This window comes from Balaenoptera musculus, chromosome 20 (assembly GCF_009873245.2).
Source record: "Balaenoptera musculus isolate JJ_BM4_2016_0621 chromosome 20, mBalMus1.pri.v3, whole genome shotgun sequence".
In the NCBI taxonomy this organism is placed as follows: Eukaryota; Metazoa; Chordata; class Mammalia; order Artiodactyla; family Balaenopteridae; genus Balaenoptera; species Balaenoptera musculus.
Window position 1 is genome coordinate 58,437,362 of NC_045804.1, and position 12,588 is coordinate 58,449,949.

Below are 12,588 nucleotides of genomic sequence, written 5' to 3' on the forward strand. Positions count from 1 at the left end.
CTGTGCGGTCGGGATGAAGGACGTCGAGGCTGGAGCAGGGCTGGGAGACAGAGCATCGCCCAGCAGACCGTGTGGGCTGAAAGGGTGGTGGGCGCGTGGACGGCAGAGCAGTCGGGCCCGGCTGCCGGGGGCACGTAGGCAGTGGCGTCTCTCGCTGGCGCAGGGATAGAGCTGACCCTGCAGATCCAGGACACCGTGGGGGTGAAGGCCACCCTGAAGGAGTTCACGGAGAAGCTGGCGGGGGCCGAGGATCACCAGCGGGCTTTGGCGGCACTCAGGGCGGAGGTGGAGAGCTTCGCCGCCCTCTTCCCTCTGCCGGGCCTGCCCGACTTCTAGAGGAGGGCCCGCCCGCCCAGGGACCCAGCGCCCTGGAGGCCCCACACGGGCCCCTTTCCAGACTTTGCTTTTTTTACCTTGTTCACAAACCATTTGTTTAAGGCTCAGTGTTAGTCATTCTGGGACAAGTTACTAAGGAGTTTAAATCTGAACCTCACTTTCTCGCAGTTATGTATAGTTATTCTGGAAAAATGCAATACAATTTAGCCATTCAGCCTTAATTATCCAGACTGGTGGAGGGCAGGGTTACTGGGAAGACTCCACTCTTAAGAGTCCCTGGGCTTCCCTGACTTGCTGCGGCAGCCGGAAGCACCGAAGTTCGAGCTTGGAAGAGCCGCCTGTTGCTGTCTGTTCCCCAGTGGGCGCCAGAGGAGGACTCGGTTATAACCGTCGCAAACGAGGAGGGGGTGTCCTGGCCCTTCTGCTGTGCTTTCAATCAGAATCACAAGTTAGACGGGTCTGTTCAGGTGCCACCCAGCTCGGTGGGAGTCCCGCTTGCAGCACCTGGGCAGGAGGGGGTGTAGTCCCCTTCCCCCAGCCCAGGGCAGGCAGGCCACTGAGCAAACAGCCCCTCCCTCCCGTGATCAGGAAGCCAGAGGTCACCTTCCCACAGAAGCTTTAGTTTTCACAAATCTCAGGTGCAAAACATAGATGACCATTTTTAATAAGCACAAATTTTTAACCACAGAATGTCTACAAGAATTATAGCTTTAAAAAATACAACCGATTTTTATGTCTCAAAAATATCTCAACTCAAATAAATTAATTTCTTAAAAAGTACACTTCTCATACTATTTGTTTGGCATGACTGGTTGAACTCTGGTGCAGCCACACCGGGAGCTGCGGGCACGCGTGTGTTGTGTGCAGCGTGCTCTCGCCCTGGCCGCAGTGACCACGGCTCACCCAGTGGGACTCACGCTCACACACGACGAGGAGCATGCAGTAATAACGTAGCTTTTCAAAAAACGACAAATACAACTTCCTCACGCACTATGCTTCTCACCGTGGCCTTAACACGGCCGTGGTTGACGCCCCGGGGCTCCAGCATGGCGGGCAGGGCGGCTGCCACCTCCGCAGCTGTGGAAACAGCCTCACACCCAGGAGCTTGACTCTTCCCCCGCAGGAGACAAAGGCCACCACACAAGCACTCCCGGGAGGCTGGGGCCCCAGACCAGCACTTGATTCATGGCCAAGTGCTCCCTCCTCCTCACAGCTGAAACCAAACCTCAAAGCAGGACGGGCTCAGAAGAGCTGGGTGTGCTCCAACCTTAGCTGAGGCTGGTTTTCCTTCCAGCCAGAAGTAGAGATTTGATACTTTTCCTTTTCCAATCTGTTAATACCATCTCTCTCTCAAAAATTCCAGTTGTATCAGTTTCTATCACAATATTGGGAAAAAGCCAGAAAGCTAGCTGGTTTGCTTCAAAGCACGAGCCAAGGCACTTTCTTGAGCCTCTAGGGAGATGGGAGGTAAGATCTGATGCTGGCTTGGGGGGCTGGTGCCTCCGAAGGCTGTCCACACGGACTGATGGACCGCACCAGCCCAGGAGGGCTCCTGCCTGTGCAAAGACGTGGGCCACGTGGAGAAGCTGACCGGCCAGGCGCCATCAGGCTGGTGGGGAGGGTGGGTGGCGAGCTGCGTGCGAGATCTTCCAGGCCGCTGGGCCTCCGGGGACGTGTCACAAGCTGCAGCAGCCCTGGCACTCAGGGGAGAATCTATCGGCCATCCTGGGATTTTGACATGGGATTTGTTACTTGTTTGGGGATGAAGTCTACAATACTTTGCACACAGTAACTGATCTGAAGCAAGAAGTTCAGAGCTACGTGGGAAATGGCAGCTGGGCTATCACAGCCCATTTCCAGATTCTACTAAAGGAGTAGGGTCCCCAGGGCCACAGGTGCTATAAAAGGGTTCAGCTGATGTCTACCGTGGAGCTTCTGGAAATCACTACTGCATAAATGCCAGCCTAGGCAGGTTCTTCTTAACTTGGACTGCTTTAAAAAGGCAGGGTGGGGGGCAGGTAACGGACTGAAAGTGAAGCTGAAACAAACCTCAAGGTTCTGGTGCCTGGGCCTTCGAGGCGATACTTAGGATTGAAGAAGTACTAAGGGCACTGACTCCCTCTGATTTTGGAAGCGTTTCTCAGCATTTGGACGCTTGCTGACCTAGTACCAGGGAAAACCTCTTGTTAAGATTCCTGACGAGATGAGTTCGTTGCACAGGCCCCCACCACTCAGACTCAGGTGCGTCTGAGACTCCTGGCAGGTTCCAGTCGCCAGGGTGGCAGGGCCGGGAAGGCCTGGTTCCCCTTTGAGCTCCCTTCGAAGAGAAACATACTTGGCATCAAGCAATTCTGTGAACCTGCACACTGCAAAGTTGGATTTTAAGCAAAATTTAAATGCTGGAGTTCAGCCACTGGTCAGCGAAGACAGCTCTACTCCTCAATGAAGAAACAGCTCAAGAGAGGGGCTCCGGGTGCCCTCTCTGCGGCCGCCCCACGGCCAGGCCTTCTGCTTGCACCAGCAGGGCTCGCCCAAGGCGGCGCTTCTGCACAAACACCCTCCAGAGTGGACTTCCGCTTCTAGGAGGCCAGTGTGACTGACCTGCTGCCCTTTCTGGCTTCCCAGGTGCGAGGTGTGAACCGCAGAGGCCATGTTGGTGGCCCGGGAACGAGACACGGGTGGGCCTGTGATCGCTTCCCATCTGGTCATTTGGGCCCCACGGACCGCTCTTCCCTCGGAGATAAGGTGTCACAAGCTCGTGTCCCAGGAGGCCCAAGTACACGCAATTAGCCACCTCCCTAGAAAACAAAGCAGCATCTGAACACAAGGGGTGCGGTGGTAACAGGAGGGCAGCCTTCCCACCAGCACCCACACTGCACGTTCGGAGGCTGCCGTGTGGTCCCTGGAGACGCCTCTCTGGGGGACACAGGTGACAGCACAGGTACAAGGACCCGAGGAGACGCGGTAGCAGCCCTGTCACAGTGGGCCTCGGTCACGGTCTCTGGAGCAGAATGACACTCTGGCGGGAATGGGGACCCTGACCAGAAGCCTGGGCAGGGAGGGCCACGGGGGAGAGATGATACGAAGCCTCCTCGGTCACCAGGGGGTCCTGACCGCTGTGGTGTGCCGCAAAGCTGGTGGCGGACCAGGTCTCAACAGCAGGACTCGGACAACACAGAACACGGCCCCGGCAGACACGCACGCGTGCTCAGGAGCAACCGCTGTGGCTGGTTCAGGTGTGTTTTACCACAACGTGGGGGAAAAAATTAAAAAGCAGTAATACCAAGAGTTCTCCCTGCTTAGGGACAAACGGCTTAAGGAAGAAAAGTATGACATTTTCAAGGTTGCAAAGAACCATCCAGCTACACACACCAGTGGTAACTGTGTCAGGAGGGTCCTGGTGGGTGAACAGGAGGTGGGGCTGGGACTCAGCTGGGGCAGAACGAGCTGCTGTGAATGCGCGCGCTCCAGGCAGCCACGGCCTTCCCGGAGGAGATCCCAGCCCGCCAGCTGCCCCGCGCCTGCGACACCCCGTGAGGTAGTGAAGTGCTTGCGAAGGTCTGCGGTGACCTCTGCCGGGCGAGCGCCAGCCCGTCTGCAGACCCTCCCCGAGAGGACAGTGTCGGCGCCCCCAGGAGAGCTGGTGGCTCCTCGCCCGCACAGCGGGAAGCCTGTGCCCAGCCCCCCACGACAGCGGTTCTGATGACCAGGGGCCAGTGCCTGGTCACTCCGCTGAGCCTGGGAGCCCAGCGGCAGGCCCCTCCGTGCCTGGCGAGGAGGTGAGGACAGGGCAGGGTGCATCCAGGGGCCTCCCCTGGGAGGGCGGCTCCGCGAGGCCACGCAAAAGGCCCAGCTGGGGTCTGCACGAGGCAATGGACGTTTCGTCGTCCTGCTTTCGACCAAATCGTCCGGTTACCGGCTGCTCCCCTTGATCTTGCTGTGCGAGAGGGCCGGCGTGGTCCTCCCTGCAGGCTCCGCCTCCCTGCCCCTCATCACGCTGCCGAAGCTTTCTTCTGCCCTGGCCCCCAGTCCCGACCCCAGGCCACTCTCCACGGGGCCGCGAGCTGTTACCGTCCTTCCAGATGCCGCCCGGGGGCCAGTGCCCCCACCCCCCTTGCCCAGAGCCACCTGGGAACCACATCTGCCACCTCGGTTTCCTTCCCGCCAACGACACCAGAAGTCTAAACAGCTCAGAAGACCCCCCGGTCATGCCAACGCCCTCCCCGTACCCTCAGTCACAGGTCTTGGTCACAGTGGCCGGGCCTGACCTCAGATCTTGTATAGGAAACTGGGGACGTAGTCGAACCTGAGCACGGGCTGGCCGGCCGCGGAAGGCTCCCGCGTGTAGTGTAGCTTCAGCAGCTCTGCCAGGTACTGGACCACCTTGACGTCTTCATTCACCAGCCCCAGGTTCAGCTGCAAGAAGCTGGCCTGGCGGCTGGTGGCCAGCCCCTCGGCTTCCGTGCCGCGGGCGGGTAGGTGCAGGTGGCGGCAGAAGGCGTAGAGGAAGGCCTTGGCGCAGAGCTGCGTGAGCACACTCTGCACGTGCAGGGAGTAGGTGCTGCCCCGCTTGATGTGCGTGCGGTGGTCCGCCAGCCGGGGCACCAGGGTGCCTCTGTAGAGGGGGCAGCGCAGGGTCTTCCGGTCCAGGTCCAGGATGCTCGTGTAGCGGCTGTAGCGGCTCAGGGCGTGGAGGGTGCCAGCACTGGCGGGGGATGCCACCCTGAAACACACAGGCCAAGGTCAGGAGGCAGAAGCCGGGGTGGGCCGCTGCCGCGAGGCCAGCCCCCACCCGGCCCCACTCGCCGGCACTCTCTGGAAGGCAGGTCTGGCCATCACGACCTTCAAGGCTCCTCACCCCTCTCACGACCAAGGTCAAGTGCCTAGCGTGGCCCACGAGGCCCCGACGACCTGCTTCCTGCTGCCCCTGACGCCCCACCTGTCACTCCCCAGGGACTCCCCTGCAGCCTCGCCAGGCTTTCCGTGGGGGCCCTTCTGCTCGCCCGGAACACCCAGCCCTCCCTCTGTGCCCGGCTTACGCCAACGTAAACCTCACCCAGCCTTCCCTGACCTGTTTGCTCCTCTCGTTCTTGCTCTGTGACCTTGGTCGAGGTCCTTAACTTCCGAGCCTCGTCTGTGAGGCAGGGACGATGGTCCTGCCTCTGGGGTCACAGCGGAGGCACAGGCTGTGGCGCTCAGGACAGCGTCTGGCCCTCGCCACCGGCCTGGTGCTGACCAGTGTGGCGCCAGGAGCTCCTGCAGACCCAGGACCGTACCCCATGCTGTGCCCGGCACATCAGAGGCAGGCAGGCCAGGTTCACCCAGCGAGGGAAGGAGGCCGGCGTGTCGGCCTCAGTAAGCGGCCCCTTCCCACCCCGTCTAGACCGGGTCTCCCAGAGGAGTTGGGATTGCCCTGCAGAGCCCAGCAAACGGCTGGCTGACCAGCCGCTTCGCACACTGACGCTCCTCTGGAAGTTGGGGCTTGTGAAGCAGTTGTAAAAGGACTGACGGTCTCTTGGGACTGAGGTCACCTCATCATACTTTCCCCTCGTGGGTGCTCTCTTCTTGTAGAGTTGACAGTCGTTTACCGAGCGCCTAGCGTATTCCAGGCAGTGACCTGGGGCCTGGCCTGGCCGGGAAGAAAGGACACGCGCACGAGCCGGCCCAGCGAGGGGAGGCGTGGCCTCCGTGTCCACAGCAGCGGCCGCGGGCTGGGAAGGCGCTGGAGGAGGGACCTCGGAGTCCTGAGAGAGGTGGGCTCTGGGGACTGCAGAGCACGGCAGGCGCAGGGGCAAGCGGGGCCACGTGTGCGGGGCCGAGCCCCCCACCACAGGCCACGAGGAGTCAGACTTGCGGGCGGCTCCCCGCCCGCTCCTGGGTCACCCTTACCTCCCCCCGAGGGGGCTGGGCCATGAGCTAAATGCCTCACCTCATCTTCCTGCCCTGCACTTGGCCGCCGCCCACCTCAGGCCAGCCTCTCCCCAGGCTCTGGCGCCCCGGCCTACTCCCGCCCACGGCGGCACCACCTCTTTTGCGCCTCCAAACTTTTCCTTCATTGGTTTCCCCCAAAGCTCCCCCGGAGGCCAGATAACATGGGAGGAGGTGCGGCCGGGCCTCTGTCCCTCGGGCAGCACCCCGCCCGCCCCCGTCTTGAACTTCATCATGGCCCATCCGAAGCCGGGGTGGCGGGGGGACTCTGCACAGATGAGGACGCTGAGGCCCGCAGAGGGACCGTGGCTTGTCCTAGGTCACCCACGTAGAAGGCGGCTGAGCCGGGATTAGACCCAGGGCCTCTGATGCAACACCAGCACCTCCCTGCCAGAACGGAGCTGTCTTCCAAACAGTCCAGGCCTTCTCACTGCTGCTTAGTAAGCAACCGGATTACTGCTGGTTCTGATTTATAACCGCGGGAGGCCAACCTGATTGTTTATCCGTCTCTTACACCCACGAATGGCTGATCTGACTGACAAGCATTTCCAGGCAGAGGGCCTACTAAGTGGGAAAAAGGAAATCCAGGGTCAATGCCGCTGGTGGCTCTGGGGTGAGAGTCCTGAGGAACAGTCGTACCCACAATCCAAGTGCCTGGGGGGGAAGGGACTGTCGTAGGCCACAGCCCTCGGATCCCAGACCGAGCCAGCACCTGGGACCGAGCCCCGTGGACACACAAAGGCACCCCTCTGCGCGCACCCTTAAGTGCGGACCCTCAGGTGGGCCTCCATCTGCCTCTCTGTCTCAGTGCCGGATCTGCCTGCAGGGCCGGCTCACCACCCACCCGCAGCTCTGAGCACCCCCGGGGCCAGGGCTCCGCGTGCATCCCGGGGGCAGCCCTTCCCTGCTCCGCGGGGTAGCGGCAGGAGCCTCCGCGCCCGACAGCCAGGGCCACGGCTCGTCCCCTCACGGCGCCGCCCCACCGGGTCCGCTGCTCACCGCCCGGGACGCCTTCGGGTGAGCAGCGAATCCAGTCCCCTCTCTCCTCCTGGCCCCTCGGTCGACCCTCCAGTGACACGTGCCCTGGGGGGCAAGGCCCCCGACCCGTCGACCGTGGCGCCCGCCCGAGCAGGGCCCTCTGGGGGCAGATCTCCCGGTTCCCAGCACTTGTGCGCGCTCAGGGGGTGTGGGAGGGAGGGCTTCGTGGGACGAGTCACCAGACATTCCCTAGAAAGGTCCCAGCTGTCACTGCTGACGGGCCTCCCGCTTTCCTGGAGGGACCCTCCACGGCTCCAAGTCCGGAAGCGAGGGCCCAGCTCCACCCCGGCCGCCTGGCCTGCCTTCCACACGGCGATCGGCGCTCCCCTCCACTCCCCCCAGGACGTCAGAGCAGCGCCTGCATGGAGCAGGCACGGGTCAGACACGACGGGCCCCCGACACGCGCCAGCACGAGGCAGGTCTTCCTCGTGCAGATGGAAACAGCCTGGGGGAGCACCAGCCCACGGGGTGGTGACGCTGGGACGGGAGCGAGGGCGGCCCTGTCACGCGACGCCCCACTGCTGACGCACCTGTATCCTGGCTCCAGGCACAGCGGCTGGCCCGTAATGGCTCTCAGTAAGTATCTGGCAAATGACCACTATTTTCCCAGGAGGGAGGAAGGCGCTGCCCAGGTGCCCACTGCGGAGAAGCAGCTCACAGCCCCCTTCCAGGGACACTGCCACCTGCCGCTACCCCCGCCTGCACCCCAAAGACATCGTGATTGATCACAGCCGGCTCCCCAGTGCAGCCACGCCGGGCCGCAGAATCCTTCTCAACACAGCACTGCAGTCGGGTGCCCAGGAGAGTGGAGCTGATGTGAAGGATACACCTCATTTGCCTGCCGGCGCGTTCTAAGAAAGGAAGCTCAGGGGAAGCCTCTGGAAAGGGCAAGGCCATCCCGAACCTGGTCCTGGATAACCCAGGTGATGTCGATAAACTGACGTGTTTTAGATTCTCCACCTTTTGAGGCAAAAAAAATCAAAGGTCAGTCAGAGACTGGGATGAGAGGAGAGAGTTGGAGGGGTGAAGGTGTGTGTGTAGGGGCCGCCCGCCCGTCATCCCACTGAGAACAGCAGCCTAACGCAGTCCCTTAAAGGCCTCCCCCACCCCGCCCCCAGCTCAAACTTGGCGCCGGCAGGGGGGCAGGGGCCCGGGCACCCGCTGAGCCTGGGCCCTGCGTCCACGCTCCCACGATGCCCACGGGCTGGGCTTGCCCCGGTGTGGCAGGCCCATCCTCACTGTTCCCCCACTGCGACCCCAGCCTCCCTGCCGCTCAAGCCAGACACCCCAGCCCTCCTCCGGGACCCCGTCCCACGCCTCCCACGCGAGGCGCCCCTGTCAGAGCTCTAGCCTCCCTGTGCCGCCGGGCTCTGGCCTCCGGAGCACGAATTCTCCCAGAGCAGGGGCTCTGCCCGAGACCTCCACCTCGTACCCCAGCGCCGCCAGCACGGCCCGAGAGTGAAGTGGACGTGGAAGCGCCCCGGGCTTGAATCCCACCACCATGCCCCCGCGGGGCAGCCAGGGATCGAGCGAGTCAGGTGGCCGTGAGCGGGGCGAACACGAGGCGGCTCGGGACGGTGACCTCACGGACGCCAGGGACCCGCGTAAAGGGAAACAGAACGAACGGCGGCTGACTGCCGCGGGGAGGAAAGGCCTCCTGCCCCCTCCGTGGTCCAGAGAGCGGGCTCCGACCAGCAGCCAGCTGGACGCGCGTGCGTCTCAGGTGAGCACAGGCGGCTGCGGGGAGAGGAGCCAGGAGGCTGGGCCCAGTGCGCACGCCAGGGCAGGAGTCCCCCGAGCCAGACAAGCAGAACGTGGAAAACCCCAGAGAACCTGCTACAGCGCCAGCCGGTGACGCGGGGGAAAAGGAGGAAGCTTCCGGGGGGCGGGGGGATGGGCTCCTGGGGCAGAGGGGACAGCGGAGGGAGAGCCGGGGCGGCTGCCTCTCCCAGCACCCCTGCCGTCCTCAGAGGCAGACCCCGCCTCAGTCATTTACCCCATAGTGTGAGTTAGAGACTCAGCAGGGACCTGAGACCCAGCAGTCCAGTCGTTCCCAAACCTCGCCGCACACCGGGCGAACCCCACGCCGTACCCCAGGCCAACTCGAACGCAACCCTGCGGTATTCTAGAAAATCCTCCCAAACAATTCTGACACAGCAGGGTGCAGACCAGGTTGGGAACCACTCAGGAACTGCAACCCCTCCTGTGACAGACAAGGCAACAGGTCAGAAAAGGGAGAGGATTTGCCAAAAGCGACACAGCGAGTTGGTGCTGGGGCCAATCTGGAAGCCAGGCCTCCTGGTTCCGGGACCACCACACCGACTTGTGAACCTCACCCAGAGGGGCGGCTACCTGAAGCCTCATCTCTGACCAGCCAGGGCCCATCCCCACCACCTGTAACCAATTACCTCTGCAGGCCAATAAGCTTCCACTTCTGAAAATCCGTGATATGCAGAGGAGAGGAGACCCAGTGCTTCACGGGTTTGGCATGGAGGCTGTAGTTGGGGACGAAGATGGACAGCGCGCTCACCAGCTTCCTGACTACGGCCTCCTCCTCCCCTAGGATCACGAGCGTCCTCCCGCTGAGCAGGGAGTAGATGGCTGGGTGGGCAAAGGGGTACTGGCGGATGAATTTTAAGGCGTTCTGGCCCGCCCTCTTCTTATGCCTCTCGGAAGAGGGGCCAGTGGGAGGAACAGAGGAGGGAGTCCTGTCGGAGCTGGCGGAGGTGACGCTGCTCCCGTAGCTGGTGGCGTCGGAGTGGTCATCCAGGCTGGTCTTACTGCCGTCCCGGCTGGCCAGCAGGTGGCTCGGGTCCAGCTCATAAGCAGGGAAGCCTTCGGAACCGCTGTCTCGGGAAGAGGCGTTGGCGTTTTCCACTGAGACGTCCACGTGGAACTCCTGGTCCTTCTGCCGGTAGTGCTGCGGGGGGACACTCACGACCCCGTCCTCGTCGGAGAGCGTGTGGCCCGGGGTGGAGAGCGGCACCCGCAGAGTGCCACCCTCCCTCCCGATGCAGCAGGAGTCTGTCTGTGACGGGGTGACTCCCGAGCCGCCCTCCTTGGCCTCCCCCAGCTCCGGCGGGCTGAGGCCTGCCTGGAAGTGGATGGCTCCCCCGCTGTCACCTGCGTAGGACTCTTCTTCATTAATGGCACTTGGGTAACTGGCCTTGAAGTCGTCGGGGACGAAGGCCTCAGAGGGGCAGGTGCTGAGGACTTCAATACTGTCCCCGCTGATCGTCCTGTGGCTGACAGCCTTGCTCCGGACCACCTGGGGGCTCGAGGGCACCGGGAGGCTGGCCTGGCTGTCAGACGTCGACAGCACAGAGGTGGACTTCTCCGTGCCGAGGACCTCGATGCTCTCGCCACTGCTGATGCTCCCTTTCATGTCCGTGTCCAGGTAGGCCAGGTTCTCCTGGGGGTCAAAACTGCTTGGCTCTGTCACCTCCACTTCCCTGAACCCCTCCTCCCCAAGGTCCTGCTCCATCTTGATTAGCACGGACTCCACACTGGACTTGTAGGAGCCCACGCTAATTAACACTTGAGGAACTGGACATTCCTCTACAGACCTGGAAGGTGGCCTGTCGTGACTGGGCCTAGGGGGTGCGCTCTCCTGTTTCTCTACCCTCCTGTCATCGACCTCTACCAAGTCTTCAAAGAGGAAGTTTGTGATGTGCTGTTGCTTCAGGAGTGCTCTGTCGATCTGGCTGGTCAGGAGGTAGCACAGGTCTCCTCTGAAAACGTGCTCAATGTGGCTGAGCTGGGCCAGGGTCTGGGTGAAGTACTCGGTGTCGCAGAGCTCTTCCAAGGTCTTCAGCTTCTTGTCAAAACACTTGGTGGACTTTGCTTTGATGAGTTTTGGGGTGTAGGCGGGTCTGCAGGTGTAATGGTCTGTGTCAGCAGACTCTTCGGGGTCAGAGGTAGTGGCTGCCTGGCTGGGCGGATCCTGGGTGTGCTCCGTCTCCCCAGGACACAAATCGGACCCCCTCAACTTCCGATGAGGGTACGAGCGGATCTGCCTCAGCAGGTCTTGATGTTCGATGATGGACTTCTCCACACTGGCCAGCTCATTGGCCTTCTCGATGGCCTGAGATGAGTAAAAGCCTTTGTCATTGGCTTTCTTCTGGATCTCCGTCTCGGTGTGCAGCACTGTTCTGGTGTAATCCAAGTCTTTCAGTTTTTTTTCAAGTTCCCCAGCAAATGCCTTCCTGTTGCCTGTTTTCAAGCACTCTGAAGCTTTGGAAAATTCAGCTGAGAGCTCCTGGAACTGCTGCATGATTTTGTGCTGGTCTGCTGAGATATAAGCCATACAAAAGGGCCTCACGAAGCCACGGGCCTCCAGGTCGTACAGGGTGAGGTGGTGCACGTAGGCAAAGGCCCCCTCCTTGGAGTCTCCCAGCACGACCTTGGAATCCTCCACGAAGTTCAGCTTGGGGTAGGCAGAACCAGGGGGATGGCCCACGAAGGAGGCCTGGTAATCCACAGACATGATCCGCAAAGAGAAGTAATTGAGATCAAAAGTACCGAAAACTTTGGTGTCATTGGGGATGGTCAGTAAGGGCTGGGGTCCCACCTGCTCAGAGAACTCGGAAATAAGGATGAAGTCCCGAGAGAACTTGGCCCCGGACAGTTTGGACCACGGACTGGCTCCTTGGCTGGCGAAGGGGAAGAGCGGCACCGAGTACTCCTCGGGCAGGGCCGGCTCATTGTAAGGCTCCTCCTCGTACTCGTCCTCTTTGGTGAAGGCCACCACGTCAGGGGCGCTGATCATATTTCCAGGTATATGGTGAGAACACTGAGAGGAAGTGGGAAAGAATGCGGGAGTAGCCAACGCGAGGGAGCCAGGCCTCTGGAGGAGGAAGCAAAGTTCTTGCGGGTTTCTTTGCGCCCTCAAGGGTACGAGGCTGCCGGTCACACACCCGCGGGCTTGAACTCCCGCAGCCCCTCAGAGCTGTGGCTCCTCCAGAGCTCTCGGAGGCCTGAGAAACTCCGCGAGTCGGGAAGACCCGGGAGGACGGCTGCCCTTCTACTCCTCGGGCGACCACGGCCAGCGCAGGGCACCCGCAGAGAGGTCACCGGCGCTTCCCAGAACCCACCGCCACGGCAACAGCCTCAGCCTTGAACAAGTGCCCAATGCGGGGGTACGGGCCGTCGCACGGACCATCCAGGCGTGGCAGCCCCCACGGCCCAAGAGCAGAAACCGTCGCGGCTCCCCGGACGCCACCACCCAGATCCAGCTACCGCGGCGCCGCCATCTTGGTATCACATGACTCGAGACATCGAGTCGCG

At 61.8% G+C, this 12,588-nt stretch overlaps 2 protein-coding genes across 5 annotated transcripts in view; one reads left to right on the forward strand and one right to left on the reverse strand.

Moving 5' to 3' along the window:
* SHMT1 (serine hydroxymethyltransferase 1) overlaps positions 1 to 1,113 on the forward strand; it is a 28,512-nt gene extending 27,399 nt beyond the window's left edge. For both annotated transcript variants that reach the window (XM_036836538.1, XM_036836539.1), the window contains one exon: positions 164 to 1,113. In XM_036836538.1, coding sequence (XP_036692433.1) covers positions 164 to 336 — 173 coding nt within the window. In that variant the 3' untranslated portion in view covers positions 337 to 1,113. The remainder of the gene's footprint in view (positions 1 to 163) is intronic.
* On the reverse strand, positions 983 to 12,558 carry SMCR8 (SMCR8-C9orf72 complex subunit). 3 transcript variants are annotated; one of them, XR_005017771.1, is made up of 3 exons: positions 9,711 to 12,558; positions 7,833 to 8,262; positions 4,951 to 5,059 (listed from the first exon to the last, which is right to left on the reverse strand). XR_005017771.1 is itself a non-coding variant. In XM_036836537.1 (2 exons), the coding sequence occupies exons 1-2, from the start codon at positions 12,068 to 12,070 to the stop codon at positions 2,792 to 2,794; spliced, it is 2,703 nt and encodes a 900-aa protein (XP_036692432.1). In that variant the 5' UTR covers positions 12,071 to 12,558; the 3' UTR covers positions 983 to 2,791. The 3 variants fall into 3 exon arrangements, 2 of the variants coding, with proteins under 2 accessions (XP_036692432.1, XP_036692431.1); XM_036836537.1 differs by lacking the exons at positions 4,951 to 5,059; positions 7,833 to 8,262 and adding an exon at positions 983 to 3,134; XM_036836536.1 differs by lacking the exon at positions 7,833 to 8,262 and having other exon boundaries at positions 2,993 to 5,059.
* Positions 12,559 to 12,588: the final 30 nt, after the last annotated feature.